Raw genomic sequence first — 18,258 nt, 5'->3', positions numbered from 1 at the left:
TAATGGAATGTTATTTTCTCATGAAAATAACAAATATGATGAGGGGAAAAAGAAATATGGGAAGACTCATATGAACTGATAAAATCAAGTAGACAAAGAAAAAAACAGCACAAAGACTCAAAGCAATGTAAATATTAAGAATAGTTATTGTAAAGATATTTTTTTTAAAAAATCAACAAAATCATTAACTTAAATGGGGAGTATATTCAGCACTACATGGTTAGAAAGATTGTAATAAATATTATCTAATTTACTTGTTCAGTGTTGTACCAATACAACTATAAAGAGAATACATTACAGAGCAAAAAAAAAAATTTCACTGAACAAAAAATCCATAGACTATTAAGGGAAACCACGAAAAATAAGTAGGAACTAAGAAGGGATACAGACAGTAAAAGGTACTTCCAAATCTCAAATTCTATTATAAAGCAATAATGATTAAAACTATTTGGTGCCAGATAAAAAGACAGTAAGATAATAAGCACATGAAAAAGTGCTCTAAATCTCTGATAATCAGAGAGATGCAAATCAAAACAACTCTGAGGTATCACCTCACACCTAGCAGATTGGCTAACATGACAGCAAAGGAAAGTAATGAATGCTGGAGGGGATGTGGCAAAGTAGGGACATTAATTAATTAATTGTTGGTGGAGTTGTGAACTGATCCAACCATTCTGGAGGGCAATTTGGAACTATGCCCAAAAGGCACTAAAAGACTGTCTGCCCTTTGATCCAGCCAAAGCACTGCTGGGTTTGTACCCCAAAGAGATAATAAGGAAAAAGACTTGTACAAGAACATTCATAGCTGCGCTCTTTGTGGTGGCAAAAAATTGGAAAATGAGGGGAGGCATCCCCTTCAATTGGGGAATGGCTGAACAAATTGTGGTATCTGTTGATGATGGAATACTATTGTGCTCAAAGGAATAATTAACTGGAGGGATTCCATGAGAACTGGAAAGACCTCCAGGAAGTGATGCAGAGTGAGAGGAGCAGAACCAGGAGAACATTGTACACAGAGACTGATACACTGTGGTACAGTCAAATGTAATAGACTTCTCCATTAGTGGCAATGCAGTGACCCTGAACAACTCGGAAGGATCTATGAGAAAAAGCACTATCCACATTCAGAGGAAAAACTGTGGGAGTAGAAACACAGGAGAAAAACAACTGCTTGATAACATGGGTTGAGGGGATATGATTGGGGATAAAGACTAAAAAGCCAGTATCACCATAACCACTGACTCAAAGAATGTGAAGGAAAATAAGGCGTAGAAAAACGGACAGGTTATAAAGGGCTTTAAAAGAGAAGATTTGATATTTGGTGCAGTAGATAATGAAGAGTCACTGGGGTTGAATGAATAGGGGAATGATGTAGGGTGAGATCTACACCTAAGTACAATCAATTTAACAGCTGAATGGAGCATAGACTGGAGGAAAAAAAGGAACAGGGAAGAGCAACCAATCAGCAAACTTACTGTAGTAATTGAGATGATAAGGCTGTAGCAATGACAGAAGAGAGAAGACAGAATATATAATATGCCATGTTACAAAGGTAAAATCGACAGAACCAGGACAGAAAACAAAGGGTTAGTGGAGAATAGTGGTACTTATGATGATAAGGTGAAAGTTAAAAAAGAGAAAGGATTTGAGGGGAAAATGTTCAATGAGATAGTTTGAGAATCAAAGATGGAGGTTGGAAGTGAGATTAGAAATAGACAAATAAATCTGAGAATCAGCTACATAATAGAGAACCACTGATAATTACTGAAGCCATTTCCCAATAAATAGATCCTTAATCAAAGGAGGCGAATAGCTTTTGGGATTGGGCCTGGGGAGGGAGATGCACGCACTATAAATTAAGAATGAACAATTTTAGGACCGATAACCGAGTTTTCTAAATGTCCTGGGCCTTTTCCCCCACTTCCTACATTCTCTCTCATAGTGACTTCATTAGCACCAATGTGTTCATTTATCATCTCTAAGAAGATGACTTTCATCTCTTTTTCTGACTTTCTGTCTCATATCACAAACTGCCTGCTATATATTTCAATCTTGATGTCCAGTATATATCTCAAACTCAACATGCCTGAAAACTGGACTCATATTATCTCAACTACTCCTCTTATAAACTTCCTTATATCTATAGAGTTAATGATTTAGGATATATGTATCTTCACATATATGCATATTATATACACACACATACACAAGACATTGTAAACAAACACATTATCTCCTCCACTAGAATATAAGCTCCTGAAATGGGTTCGGATCAAGGATACATGTAATACCCAGTAGAATTGCGGGTCGGCTATGGGAGGGGTCGCAGGAATAGAAAATGATTTTTGTGTCCAAGGAATAATGTTTGAAATTGACCAAATAAAAAAATAAAGGACAAAAAAAAGAATATAAGCTCCTTAAAGGCTTCAAAGAAGCTCAACTGAAATCATTAAGAAAATAAAAACAACCCTGAGTTTTGTTACCTATACCCAGTAATTTGGATAAGATGATAAAAGATAGGAATAATAAATGCAAATAGGGTGTGGATAAGACAGTGGTAAACAGTTGGTGGGGCTAGGAATTATGCCAACCATTGTGAAAAGCAATTTGGAATCATACTAAGAAAAGAACAAAAACATCAATACTCTTTAAGGGATCTCACTCTTCCTTGTCTCTGCAAAAGACAACAATTACATAATGAAGGACCATCAAAAAGTCATCAAAAGATATATGGCAACAATTTTTATAGTAGGTAAAAAACTGGAAAAAATGGTAAATTTGTATTGATGAAAAAATTGCTGAACAGTTGTCATACAAGCATGAATATAAAATGATGAATATGAAGAATGGAAAACAGCAGGAAAACTTCTGTGAAATGATGCAAAGAGAAGGAAACCAGAAAAAGAAAAATACACAATGAAAGCAAAGAAAATCACCAAAACTGAAACTTTGTTGCAGATGTGAGAGACATTGGGTATGAAACAGTACACATTGGGTATGAAACAGTACACGTAAATGTAAGAGGATTTCATTAAATTTTAATTTTGCCAAATAAGTTTTTTGGGTTTTTTCCCCTTTTGTGCTCGGTTACAGCAACCTCTTTGGTCTTTGGGACAAGGAAGCAGTATAAAATGGGACTATGAGTTTGAAAATAATTTTTTTTGTTCAAAAGAAACCAAGAATTTTGAGAAAGGATTTTAGTTCTATTCTGGAAAAGACGAGGCTCTAAGACAGTCTCCTAACTGAGCTATAACTACTAAAAGATGAAAAAAGAATGCAAACGTAATCAATTCTAATTTTGCTTTTATTTTCTTTAACAAGGGAAATGGCCTGTGAACTGTAAAGGATGGAAAAAAATGGATGTGTTGAAATCTGAGCTAGGTGAGTAAATAATAAACTGTTGGCTATCTGTCCTTAAGTCCAAATAACAGATTACTGAAAAGAAGCATGCACCAGCTGGTCAAGTATAAAAAAATTTAACAGCTGGATTAAATGACCAGTGTAGTAAACTTCCAGCTAAAATAATCTACAAGCTTTTACTTCTATATAAACTCCTGCTCCTTAAAATTTTTCTACTTACCCTAATATCTTGTAATTAAAATTGAGTATCTTAAATTCAATAAAAGCAAAAAGAGGCCTAAAAATTGTGCACCTAAGGCCACAATTTTAGAACTAAGACTTTTTACGATGCTATAGGTTCTAATAATCCAAACTTGAAAGATTTACAATACATATATTGTATTGTAATATATATTACATATATATTGCTGAGCTTCATGCTTAATTTTTTAATTTAGAAAACTGATTTTCTAACAAGTTGCTTATAATTTTGATTGAACTGAAATTGTATTAACATTGTTTTACTCAAATATACATAAATATTCATAGGCATAACTAACAAAAACAAATGGTCTTTGAATTCAAATTTAGAGAATTCATTAGAAAGAAGAATTTTGTTTATCGAGTATTGTAATAGATTCCCCAGCGAAGAGATTAAATCACTATGATTCATTTTGGCTTTCCTCTCCAAAGACTGTATATACTTCTAATACCCAATAACCTGTCATCATTCAATCACACATTTGAGAATATAGTCTGGGATCAATACTATTACAAAATCAATTGAAGCACATAAAAACAATTCATATAAAACTTTACTTGAGATAAAAAAAATCCCCAAAACACGTAAAATGATTAAAACACAAAGAAAATTAAAATTGTAATCAGCTTGATCTTTGACACGTTTAACACCCTGTCATACAGATGAATCTTTCAATTTTAAATTAATTCCACTAGCACAATGGATTCTTTTCTTTTATGAGATGGTTATGATCTATTTACAGTTACTAGATTACTATTCCAGAATTTTATTTTATCTTTCACAAAGTAAAAATGTGGCCCAATTTTTTTTTGAGAGAACCACAATATGTCAAAATAAAATTAAATGCCAAATTTTGGTTTTCTACCTTTGAGTCCAAAATTATTTTTCCTTGGCAGGTCTTGAGCAAGATTATGTCCACTCTGTGCTGGTTCTGTGGATTGATTTGAGATATGAAATATCTGCATTACACTACTAAAATATGTTATGTTATAGAGAATGTATAAAGCACTTAATTCTCTTAATTGATCATCTTAGTTCCAGAAAATTACATTTTTGCAAACTGCTGAGGGTTATCATGAAAAAAATAAATCTGAGCTATAAAGTACTTTGTAAATGAATTGCTATTAAGCTTCTAGTGTTTAAAAATATTTAATAACTAATCTATTTTCAACCTTTCCCCAATTAATGTATTCTTAAGGAGACAAAATAATTATAAATACTGATAGGAAAAAAACCTAACAATTTAGAGTTATTATGATACCCGAGGAAGTTACGGTCAAAGTTTCTACCTGTAAGATTATTAACTGGTATCTAATTAAGAATAATTTAGTTACAAGTAGGAAGAAATGCATTATTTTCTACAGATCATTTGAATGTTATCAGGAAGTTTGGGAGAAAACAAGGTCCTGTTTTCATGATTATGAACAAATTTTGTTTAAATTGTTTGCATTCCATTTCAAATTTTTAAGAAATTACCAAAATTATCTCCCTGGTTTAACTTCATGACCAAAATGGAAAACTAATTTCCATTACTGTAAAAATAATGCATCTCGAGTACTTTCAAATGCCTCCGATTGAAGCATTTTATTATAGTTTAGTTCTTTCTGAAGACTCCTACCAGATCCATCATCTGTATCATTCTGGCCAGCTTCCCAAACTTCTGGTTTTGTCCCAAAGCCATCAGTGACTGAAGAATCTGTATAGTCTGCAGGGTTAAATGTCCTAGGATTTAAAAGAATTGCAAAATAAAGATAAAATTCCAACACTAAAATTTGAAAATGTTAAAAATATAACTGCTTTGCTTAAAAAAAAAAAGGGGGGGTGGTGGTGGCCCATGTCCTCTTAATTCTTTTTTAAATCCTTACCTTCTTGTCTTAAAACAATGCTAAGAATTGCTTCCAAGGCAGAAGAGTGATAAGGGCTAGGCAACTGGGGTTAAATGATTTGCCAGGGGTGACACAGGTAGGAGGTAACAGAACCCAGGCCTGATTTTTCAAGCCCCTTTTACTTCTAAGCCTCTCAAAATAAATTGTTTCAAGAGGAAAATAAAAGATATTCATCCAGTTATGTAACCTTGCATATTGTTTATATCCTATTATACATGCTAAATTTAACTAAACAACTTTAACTGCCTTAAGGAAATACCATTTTATTTGTTCTCATCTTCTTTATCAGAACTTTTCATGGGGATTAAATATGAATACAGACAATTATAGAAAAGTCCAGGGGCAGAAATGAACTAGCAAAGAAAATAACAGGGGAAACTAGTCATATTTATACTTACCCCATGCCTTGGGATGAGAAACGCCCTGCTCCTCTCCCTCTCCCGCGTCCAAATCCTATAAGAGGAAGCAAAAGAGAAATTTTACATTGTCCCTCCTGGTTCAATAACTATTATCAAACTAGTCCCAAAAGGGAAGAGGGGAACTCTGGCTACTGGGAGAAGAGGCAAGTGGTGGCAGAATAGGAAGAGGAGGTAGGGGACATCAGTAGTATCAGAGGTCTTACAGAAACAATAACTGGTTATGTTCAGAGGGTAAATTCATTTCATATGAATGCAATGTTCTAAATGTTGAGTGTTTTTAAGTCAACTATTACCTTGGGATTTGACAAAAACAGTATGGTAAAGAAAAAACACTTAGAGCAGCCTTACCAAACAAAACTCTGCATTGGCTTAGAATACTACATGTGTGAATTTTAAAACTACTCCACCCTACTCAGACCATACTTTAGAAGATTTGATTTAGCTATTTCCTGATTTGAAACAATGGAGATACTTGGTCTAACAGAATCAGGCTTGGGAACTCTACATTGCTCCACCCTACTTAGTTTTAACAAGGTCAGGAATGTCTGCACCCATACTCAAGGATTAAGTATCTGAGAAAATGGCCTTCAACAGACATGCAGAAACAGCAGACAGTCCCCTGGGCTGTCCTAAGTCAAGCTAAGCTAACATTGGTACATATGAGACGCAGGAAAGTGATGTAAAACCATCTATATAGGGCATGTCACTTCCTCTCTTTGGCCTTTCCCCCCGGAAAGGCGGCTCCGGCTGGCAGCATGCTAAGCGTTCCAACATCTTGGCGTGGTGGCAACTATTTGTCTGGGTTTTGGCGGTGAGTTTGCCCTTGAGCTAATTCAGAGGTCCAGGCATCTTGGCTGAGCCCTGTTTGGAGTTCAGGCTGATTCCTTCCTCTTTTACTCTCCAAAACCTTACCTTCATAAAGCCTCTAATCTTTCCCTGGCACAAGCCAAGCAGGAGAAATCCTACACCTTTTCCTTCTCCCTCCTTCTTAATTTCTTTCCATTATATTAATTAAATCATCATAAATTTCCAGCTGACTTGGATATTTTTTTTATTTGGGATAGCCATGGTGGCCAATAATTAATATAGTTTAGGTCACAACACTAAAATTATCCTTTACACATGTTAGCATTATTTTTGTTGTATTGCCTTTACTCTCTTAAAAAATTTTTTGTTAAACATTCCCCAATTATGCTTTTTTAAAAAAACCCTTATCTTACCTCTCACAATCAAGACTGTGTATCGGTTCCAAGACAGAAGAGTAGTCAGGGCTAAGCAGTAGGGTTTAAGTGACTTGCATAGGGTGACAAGGCAGGAAGTGGCTGAGGCCAAATTTGAACGCAGGTCCTTTCATTTCTAGGCCTGGCTCTCTATCCACTAAGAGACCTAGCTGTTCTCTTCTAGTTTACATCTGTATCCCCCAGTATGACTCTTCTGTTCCAAAGAATGACATCACTTATAGAAAATGTCATCTCCATTATTTGTCCTCTTCACTAAACAGCCTCCACAAAAGTGACAAGTTAGACATGTTTTAAACTTCATTTGACATTAATAATCCATCTGGTGTGACAGGCAGATATATAGGTTGGACGATGTATTTTGACAAGATATGTTTTGATATAACATATTTACACAATTGAAAATTCATGAGAAGGAGAATGTCACAAATACAATCTAAATTGTCAAGATATATAAACTGGACGAATAAAAGTTGAGTAATATCAAGGGAAAGGAATGGGGCCTAGAAATATCAGATCTCAAACTTGCTACAAAGCTAAATTCATCAACATACCAACAATCCTATTATATAGGACACTTTATCCTCATTTTATAGAAGAGGAAACTACAACTGAGAGAGATTAAGTGACTTGCCTGAGGGCAAAATTAAGTAGTGTCTTACATGAAATTCTTGCCCCCCTAATTTCAAAGTCTTTTCATTAGAGGATAGAATATTATCTGTCACCCCTACACAGAGAATCCTAAGATTATCATAGCTTCCAGAAATATTTAGAACAGCATTTTTTGTCACAAAAGCCTGAAAACAAGTGTTACCAATCAGTTAGGGAATGGCTAAATGAACTGTAGTGTAAGAATATAATAGGATATTACTGGGATTTTAAAAAATATAATGAATACAGAGAAGCATAAAAAAATTACCTGAACTAATGAAGTGAGGTAAATAAAACCAAAAAAACAACATACAAGATAATGTAAGGGCAAAGAATATAAACAAATTAAATTAAATGCTACATGGAAAGATCTACATGAAATGGTGCAAGTGGAACTAAGCAGAGCCAGGAAAAAAAATATGCAATCATAAATGTAAAGAACTACCACCACGAAAGAATTACCACAGAATACTATAATATTGCAAAGAATAAAGAGTTATAAAAAGTTTTTTCAATTCACTCTTTTGCAGAGGAAGAGAATCCAAGAATATGTGTGGTGTCAAAATTTTTTAAATGTATCAATTGCTTTGCTTCAATTTTTTCTCTTCCTTCTCTAAATAAAACTGTTACAAGAGATGATTGTCTGGCAGAAAGCAGGACATAAAAATAATCAATCAATAAAAAAAACGAATGCTGGAATATGATAAAAACTAAGGTTGAGGCTTGAGAAGATAGCTACACTGACCCTCTTCCTAGCTTCAGTAAAGAGATTTGGTAAAGACTACCTATTATAGCCATTCAATGTTAGGCAAAGATTTAACCTCTGTGCCTCAGTCTCTCATCAATAAAATGTAACGGTTGGCCTATCTGTAATACCTAAATATATGATCTTACTTTTCAATGCAAAACATGTTAAAAAGAACCTTAAATTACTGATCCCATGAATTGTGTAAATTTTAAATCTCTCCTCTCTAATTCCTTGGGATCTTCTCATAACTGAGAATAAATAAGGCTTTCTCCAGTAAGAATTAGTAGTGATCTATTATAATCCAACAAGACACCTTTCAGTATTCTTTTCAAAATGGGATTTAAAAAAAAATTATGACATTCAAGAGATACATTTTCAAAGCTTTTGAAAGAGTATATTACATTATGAAAAGGGCAAAGGGAAAAGATAAATATGCAATAAATTCAAACTCACTGTACTATCAAAAAAGAAGGCAATTTTGAAGATTCAGCTTTATATAAAGTTCTTAAAAATATAGCTACAATATTAGATCAATATACTATATACAAAAAACACTTTAGTAATGTACACTACTTGGAAATGCATCTCACAAATTATTTATAAAGGAAAAAAGAACATAGAAACGGTCAAAGAATTCTATCAACTCAGTATTGTATGCAATCAGCACTGTAAGCAATCCTCATCAAGACAGCTTTCTTGGTTTCCAGCCCACAATGATCTTTATTTGTTGGAGCATTTCTCATTTTTATAACATGTAAAAAGAAACATGAACACATAAATTAAGATGACAATTCACTATCCTAAAAGAGTCATCATTAAATGTACTTAAATATCAAGATATTTAAATGACTCAACACATCTGATTTCTCACAGTACTAATCACTAGGATAAGATTTTGTTGGAAAAAAAAACAAAACACAAGTGTGAAATAGTTCCTGGGTTTGAATATCTTATACCCTCACAGGAAAGACATATAGAAATACATGTACGACAGAGACAGATACAAATGAAAACAAGCTAGTTTAGGGAGGGAAGGCTCTATCCACTGGTACAATCAGGAAATGTTTTAAGTTTAAAATTGGCAAATGAAGGGGTATGATGGACATGAAGATGTAATTAACTCTCCCCTATTTATTCTTTACATTTAGCCATTTACGTTTACATTTTACCCACTTCATCCTTAAGTGTGAGGGTGGTGGGTTGGGAAGAAGAGGTGTGCAAGGGAGTGACAAATCAAAACAACTGAATGCCCCCATGGGCAAAGCTAAAGCTGCCACTGGTCCACATCAAAAGTGGAAAGAATGCAAAGAACTGTCAGCTTTTTCCCCTTTGAACTTTGCCTTGGAGGTGATCTGGCTTGGAATTCAAGACTTCTTCCCTTTGGCCTACACCATGTGGGTGAGATAAAAAAAAGGCTGACTCCCTTTCCTAGTTTTTCTGGAAGGAATAGCTTCTGGATAGGTCCCTCATCTTCAAGAGGACTCATGGCTAGAACCCTTGTTTAATTTAGCTCCGGGCCCCTCCTTTGCTGGGGCCTCTGAAACCCTGACTGATTCAGACTAGGCCAGAGTAATTATCATTCTCTTTCTCGATTTTCTTACTTTTACTTTCTATTTGTAAATAAACTACCATAAAATATCATTCTGACGTGAGTTAATTAATTTCGATGACCACAATCATATATTCAGTACAACCATAATTTTACTCTTTATAGTCATATGGGGCAATCAAGGCAAAGGAAAAGAAATGGGAAATGGGGGAAGTGTGGGAGAGACTAGAAACAGCAAAGCATACTCTGAATATCTGCTCAGCTGCAGAATTGAGGGCCTGAGATAGGATGGTAGCCATGAGACTGAAGGGAAAATGTATGAAAAGAAGAGACAGTTTGATATTAGGGAAATTCTGGAATAAGTGGGGTGAGAAATACTGTGACAATAAGACTGCAAAGGTGGTGGCCTAGAAAGATGTTGACAATTTAAAAAATAAAAATAAAATTTAGAAAGGGATTAGAAGAGGAGGAAGGTTGGTAAAAGAGATGAGGGGTTCCATTGTGAACGAGCTGAATTTAAGGTGTCTATGAGGATTTCAGTAGCAAAATGTCCAACAGAAGAAATAGGGTGCAGAAGATTCAACAAAGGAGACAGAACAGAGGTCTACTATCAGTAATTAGAGTAAGAGGATATAATGGGGATAATAATAATAATAATAATAATAATAAGGGCTTGTGAGACAAGAAGAGGGTCCACAGTGAATGATCTTGATTTTCTCATGATAAAAGTATATGGCCATATAAAAATATGACATATACCTTAAATATACTGTATTTGGGATACAATTTTATATTAATCACAAATCAAAACATATTTGTGATAATAAGGAAATGTAAACAACAAAGATGCCCTCCAACAACAGAATTGCAAAATATATTGGTGTTCAAATATAACAGGTTTTCAATGGTCAATTAATAAAGGACAAAATGAGAACCCAAAAGCTTTAGACAATGTTACAAGGGAATCACTTTAAAAGACTGATATATATTAATTTAAGGTCGCCAAGGAATTCAGCTATGTAATTCCTAAATGAAAAACTCAAGTCAGCCGTCAGCCTTTTTTGGAGTTTAATTACAATAGGAGCAAGAAAGGAATTAGAGATATATATAGAGAGAGAAAGGGTAGAGAAGGGAATAGGGCTTAAATACCCCTTCTGTTTAGGCTGGGCTAAAAGGCCCAAGCCCTTAGATAGCTGGGGCAAAGAAAAGAGATCAGTCCCTATCACTCACGTGACCAAAATGGAGAAACAGTCTCAGAGGCCCCCACCTTCAGCTTCCTTCAGCGCAAGCTTCTCCGAGTCCACCGCCACTACTTCCACAAACTCCTCAACCCTCCTCCACTCTCCAGGGTTGAGGAGTTTGTGGTTGGCTATCATCCAGGCTCCCCCTATTCCTAATAGTGAAGGTAAAATCAGACCAGGGAATGATTTTTCCCATTTGCTGCTGAAACATAGTCCTTTCTCTAATAGTTTGGCAATTTTCTGTAGTCCTGGCTGAAAATGGGTAAAGCGCTGTATTGCTGCTATTGTCCTACAGGCTTGTGGGACATAAGTCACTTCAACTGGACCTTTCCTGTGATTCAAGAACCTGTTACAGGTTTATTTTTTTCCCCCTCAGGATTTTATACATGTAAAATTTTTATTTGTTATCATTTCTGTACTAATTATTTTTATACAGAATTTAATTTTTGCTCTTTATTTGAAAAGAAATTTTGGGGGGGTGATTTAATTTTGACAATTGTTTCATATACCTCATAACTCAGCCTTTTATCTGTAAAAATAGACTCGAATCCAGGGCTTCAATCCCCAGAAGCCCTTGCTCCACTCCCCCAGAATGCCCTCTAATCTCACTGAATTCTCACGTGGGCTGAGAGCGAGATGGGGCATTTAAACTTGGTTGTGAATAGGCTCTGGGCTCTTTTTACTTCCTCTTCGGACCACATGTAGCTCTCCATCTAGTAGGCAAGATGTGAGTGGTTGTGTCTAGGCCTCTCTCTCTGGCCTAGACACGTGCTTTTCTTACTTGTATTTTCTTAGGTTCTCAATCTTAAATAAACCTCTAAAAAAATAATACTCCTTGCAGAGAGAAACTAATTTCTACCTGCCTCAGTCTCCCCTAAATTTTAATCTTTATATATCCCAGGGTGATTCTGGTGTTCATCAACACCCTCTTCAGGGGGAATTGTGTAATTATTCTAAAATCGAAGATTTAAAAAATTTTAGAGAAATCTCAGGGGAAAAAAAATGCCAACATCTAGAACCAAGAAAGCAGATTCATTTGGAGATGGTGCTGAAAAGATGCCCGAAGAAGCCACACACCCCATCAAAAGATCCACTGGAAGGGGATTGAAAATACTTATTCTGAATGTAAACTCTTATGCCAAAGGGAACTGCCTCCAATTGACATTGTCAATACATCTATCAATCGGTTTTTAGATTTTTACTCTCACATTCCCTTCTCATCTCTAACTATTGTAACTTCCTTTTAAAAAATGCAATATTGTATGTACTTTTTGCTAGAAGGTATTTAGAAGTTTAAAATAGTTATGTTTAAATGATCCATTGGGGAGACTGGTCTCCTAAACCATCAAAGGGGGGAATTGTGCCAAGGGGATCTTATCCCCTACCCTCCTGAGTAGTGGTACTGGTCTGTCAAAATTCCTCAAATATCAGAGGAATGTCCTGAATGTCAATAAAAGTGGAGGGGAAATACCTCAGATTTTGGGGATGGACTCTGGGAGAGAGCAGAGATGTGAGGGAGAGAGAAAAAATGCCAACAGAATAGACACAGGTGGCATGAGAAATTGAGTAAGGATGAGATTTAACTCTGTGCTTATCTATATTTTCTATTAATAAATTTTATGAAAAAATAACTGCTAGATATGTTAATTTAAAATATAACATCATTTTATGAAGGAAACCATGAAAAACAGAGATGGAATGACTTGTTCAGGGTTAGACACCTATTAAAGTGTCTGAGGTCACTCAGGTTTCTGTGACTCCAGGTAGGTTACTGTATCCATTGTGAGACCTAGCTGCCCTAAAGATAACTTGAGATAACAAGAAACATTAAAACAAAGAGAGGGTGGGGGAGGGATGAAGAATTAAAGTATCTTACAACAAAAACAAGTGGCTTCAAAAAAAATAGAAGAGGAAATGTACTAAATGAAAGCCATTACCACAAATGGTATAGATCTATACATATCAAGCAAACTGCTCAGATCTCTTAGAATCAAAGGGCAAAATGAAATCAGAAAGACTATACTAGACACTTCCTGAAAGAATTCCCAAAATGAAAATTCCAAGGAATATGATGCCAAAATCCAAATCTACCAAATTAAAAAAATTGCAAAAACAAGAAAAAATTTAAGTTCTGGAGAATTGAATTAAGAACTGGAACTTGAAGGAGTACTCCCACATGAATAGTAAAAAAATAGTTACAACATACAAATGTGATGAAATATTATTGTGTTGTAAGAAATAATAAAGAGGAGAGTTTCAATGAATCTGAGACTTGTATGAACTAATGAGTGAAATAACTGGTTCCATAAGAATAATTTCTATAACAATACTATTATAAGGAAAAACAACTTTTAAAGACTTTGGGCAGTATGATGACGACTAATCACTTTTCAGAGAGACTGAAAGAGCTCAGATTGTAGAATTAGACCAGGGGGAAAGGAGGATATCTCAAGGGACAGGACATGGGCTTCATTATACATTTTCTTAAAACATGAGTTTTTTATTTCTTTTCCAAATGGGTGGGATATTATAAAGGGAAGATGGTAAGGAGAAAGTTTCTTTTTTTCTGATGGGGTAAAAAAAAATTTCCATTAAAAAATAATAGATAAATAAAAGCAACAACAACAAAAAAGAAAAAATTCTATGAAGCAGAAGTAGGGGAAAAGTTCATTTTGGGCATGGAGAAGCACCAGTAAAAACATAAGATAAAAGATGGGAAGCATTATTATACATAAGAAATTTAACACAACCTTGAAAATCCAGAAATTACATACAACTCACTAACCCAGAGCTCATTCAATATCCTTCTCCTTGACATCTCAAACTAACTAGAAGTTTCAAGAATACAGTACAGTCTTACATCCAACTCATTCCCCTTCCCCTTCCCCTTGCCTTCTTTCCAACTGTATAAAGAATCTGGCTCTAAAAGTTAGCTCCAGATTCCATAGCCAGCTTGGTCATAGCCCATTCCAGGTAAGTATTAGGCTATTGGAAGCTGCAACCCAGAAAGAGTGTTACAAAGCTCTGAACTAATGGTACTGGAGAAAAAAGGCTCTAAACAAAATTAACAAAGATTTCAGGAAGAAGAAAATTCAAAGACTTTGAACAACAACAACAACAAAAAAACAGCCTCCAGAACTAGAAAATTAGTATCCAACACTTCATGCAACAGAGAACCCTATGGAATTTGAGACATGGAACTATAATATGCTCTTCCTGAGTGATTCAATAGAAAAATAATATAGAAGCAGAATTTATGGCCTACATAGCAAAAATAAGCAGAATATTTTTTAAAATCTTTAATAGCAAGCCTCAGAAGAGAGAATAATCTGGAAATACAAACACAAAGAAGTTAAGGAAATCTAGAAGAAGAGAAGCAAAAGTCAATAACATTGAAAGAAAATGTGCTCATTGTGGAAGTAAAACATACTGAACTTGAAGAAAGGATGTGCAGGGACATGCCAGAGACCATAAGTCTCCCAGAAGAACACAAAAGTCCAAAAACCCATATCATCATAAAGAAGGGAATAAGAATATCAGAGAATTGCCCAGAACTTCTAAACATGGAGAATGAAATTCTAATTGGAATTCACGAATCGCCATAATAACATATGATCTTTTAGAGATTATTTTAAAAACATCTGTTAATACATCTTATTTCTCCTCTAGCCCTTTATATTCAGTCTTTATCTTAGTTCCAGTCTAAAATCACATTAACAAGATTTTTAAATTGCCTTCTAATTAGTTTCTCTGCCCCCTCTTTCCTCAGCCTGAATATTCACCACTAAGATATTTTCTGCCAAAGATATTTTCCTCATCAACAGATTGAACCATGTTACTAACCTCCACAATAAACTGCAGTCTCTCCAAAACCCCTAAGATCTAATAAAGGACTTCACAATCTGTCACCTATCCACATTTCTATTCTTCTTACATAATACTCAAAAAAACCCAAATCAGTTCTAATCTCTATGTATTTGTATTGACTCTCATACCTAGAATGTTTTCCCCTCAATTTGGTCTCTCAAAACCCCTTCTGTCTACACTCTTATCAAATATCACTAGTTAAATGAATCCATTCCCAATCAATAAACTTGATACAGATTTCCTATCCTCTTCCCAAAAATTAGTATGAATTCTCTATATACCTATAAATATCTCCCTGAAGGAAAGATACTTAAGAAAAATAGCTGGTACATTTTTATCTTTATATCCCAAGTGATTAGGCATATTGCTTGACACAAAAAAGAAAACAAATGCTTTTTGACTGATTTATTTAGTATTAAACCTAAAAAAAGGCAGTCAGTTCTGATTTCTCTTCCTTTTCTCAAGTCTTTCCAATCTCCTACCACCCCAAGAAAAAAGAAAATCTACTTCTACATTCTTATGGTTATCTTTCAAGAGGATTGGTAATATTCCAGGTACCAACTCCAAGAAGCATTCTCTTCTAAAAAACTGTTTTGGAGACAGTCTGGTGTCTATTAACCTCACTCCTACGAAGAATCCATAGGTCAACCAGATATTAATATCCCTCTGTATTCATTAGTATTAGCTTTGGTGAAGCTTGGCATTTGAATCTTTAACTCTGAGAGGGGGTAAGCTAAATGTTTCTGATAATCAGGACAATACTAACAGATTTCTTTGAAATGCCAAGACACTGAAAGAGATGGAGTATTTTTTTTAAAGTCTCTAAGAAAAAAAAAGAGTTCTCAGCTAAAATACAATGCAACAAAAATTTTTTCAGATTCTCTTCCATTGTTTAGGTCTTACCTCTAATGCGGCCACGCTTGCCACGATCTGACGGTCTATCCCCTGGATTACAGTCGACGCCATTCTCTTCACCTCTAACTAAGGAAGAATAACAGAGAATTCTACTTTTTTTTGTCATAATTATGACCTTATTATAAAGTTATTTAAATACTGAAGAGAAAAGGAAATTTTTAAAAAGTTCAGTGAAGATTCTTTCACTGAAAAAAAATTCTAAAAAATAAAAAATAAAAAAGGCAAAGCCCTGACTATCAAAAGTTAAACATTCCTGATTTCAGTAATTATTTTTTTTTTACCAGGTTTCAGTAATTATTTTTTAAGTATCCCAAGCTAATCATTTTGATCCATTTATTTTCAGTCTTTGTCCAATCAAAAGTTCCTTCCTTTTCCTGTAAAATGAAGGGTTCTTTGGCAACTCACATAATAACAACATATCAAATCATCATGTGTAATTATTTAATATAATAATGTAGTCAGACAAAGCTGGGGCAGCAAAGTTACAGAGTATTGAAGTTGTGGGAAATAGCGTCTGTACAGATTCTTGGTTGTGGTAGAAATTTCACACTGGGAAACAAAAGACATGAGCTCTCTAAGAAAAGTGATGAAATCTGAGCAAAAGAAATATTTTATCTCAAATATTATTCCTAATTTCATAACATTCACTACTAAATGCGGTAAAGAGACAAGCTTAAGACTTTAATGAGTTTTATGTATACATAAACACACATGCACAAGAGACTATGAACTATCTGTGCAATTGCATTTCTAATGTGAGGTGGAAAATTTTTATACAATAGTATTCATATTTAAAGAAAGGGAGATAAGAATAAATCTACTATAATAAGAAAATTTACTCTTCAAACTACTTTGAAACAGGAATAGCTACAGTTCTCAAACATACAGAACAAAAGGATTAAACAGTTGATGTTGGCTATAATATGGTAGATCAGTACCAATGTTACATTTAAACAAACCAACAAAACAGCTCCAAAAAACTAGGAATGCTATTGGTGAGGGAAGAGAAGTTTTGCACTTACATTCTCTGCCACGACTGCCACCTCTTCCCCGGCGATTGTTGCTTCCACGAACACGATTTGTTTCTTTATCGTTTCTCTTTTCTCTATTCTCTTTGTTTTCTGAGCTCTCTTTTCCAATACTCTTCTTTTTACCACCTACAGTCTCCCACGAAGTCTAATTCCAGAGAAGAAAATATTTAAATATACAAAAATATCTGCCAAACTTGCTATCTTTTCCCCATCAAAGTAGCAATAGTAGTAAGCAATCAAAGATTTCAGGTGAATACCCAACAAAATTTCTCTTATCTTAAATGTTTTTTATAACCAATTTCTTTCTGTGTTGATGAAGACATAAGGGACAACTCATTTCCCACTAGCTAAACAGTAGGTCACTGCTCAGTTTTGGATCAAACCAGAATACCATGAGGCAGTGTGGTACAAAATAAAGGTGACCAGAAGTAAAGAAAATATGATTCAGATACAATCGTTTTCACTATTTACTGTATAACTTTGAACATGTCAATTAAGATAACTAATTCAAAACTAATATTGCTTATCTTAAAAATGATGATATTGCAAGTCCTAATTTACATCTGAAATCCAGATAAAATATAGCACATAATATTCAAGTCATTACATTAATGTAAACTCATCACTATGCTATAAGAAAACTAACATTAACAAAAAGAAACAGATAAAACAAGCAAAAGAAATGGACAGGACACAAAGGAAAAGAGAAAACAAAATTATTTTTACATGATGATCAAAATAGTATACTTAAGAGTATCTCAGGGGGAGCTAGATGGCTCAGTGGATTGAGAACCAGGGCCAGAGACAGGAGGTCCTAGGTTCGACTTGGCCTCAGAGACTTCCTTGATGTGTGTGACCCTGGGTAAATAACTCAACCCCCACTGCCTAGCCCTTACACTCATCTGCCTTGGAAACAGTGCTGATTTCAAGACAAAAGGTAAGGGTTAAAAAAAGTCAGAAAGTTAACCAAACATAAACTGGATAACACTGAATAACTTCATCAAAGTAGCAGAATAAAAAATAAAACTACATAAAACAACCAGATTTCCTGTTACCAACACAACCCAGCAAAAAAGATGGAAAGAGTAATCATTTAAAGTAACTATAGAATA

The 18,258-nt window shown here is 34.6% G+C and overlaps 1 protein-coding gene across 17 annotated transcripts in view; it reads right to left on the bottom strand.

The window, feature by feature from the left end:
- The window catches only part of UBAP2 (ubiquitin associated protein 2), a 122,672-nt gene that overhangs the window by 64,433 nt on the left and 39,981 nt on the right, over positions 1–18,258 (bottom strand). For 11 of the 17 annotated variants that reach the window (XM_056803896.1, XM_056803894.1, XM_056803903.1 and 8 more), the window contains exons 5-9: positions 17,138–17,291; positions 16,104–16,181; positions 5,886–5,940; positions 5,220–5,323; positions 4,467–4,532 (exon numbers count right to left, since the gene is read on the bottom strand). In XM_056803896.1, the coding sequence (XP_056659874.1) occupies positions 4,467–4,532; positions 5,220–5,323; positions 5,886–5,940; positions 16,104–16,181; positions 17,138–17,291 (457 nt within the window). The remainder of the gene's footprint in view (positions 1–4,466; positions 4,533–5,219; positions 5,324–5,885; positions 5,941–16,103; positions 16,182–17,137; positions 17,292–18,258) is intronic. The other 6 variants (XM_056803901.1, XM_056803905.1, XM_056803906.1 and 3 more) reach the window with 1 other exon arrangement.

The sequence above is a fragment of the Monodelphis domestica genome, chromosome 7 (genome assembly GCF_027887165.1).
Source record: "Monodelphis domestica isolate mMonDom1 chromosome 7, mMonDom1.pri, whole genome shotgun sequence".
Classification (NCBI taxonomy): Eukaryota; Metazoa; Chordata; class Mammalia; order Didelphimorphia; family Didelphidae; genus Monodelphis; species Monodelphis domestica.
The sequence above is the reverse complement of the archived record's forward strand: the minus strand, read 5'-3'. Positions and strand labels throughout refer to the sequence as shown.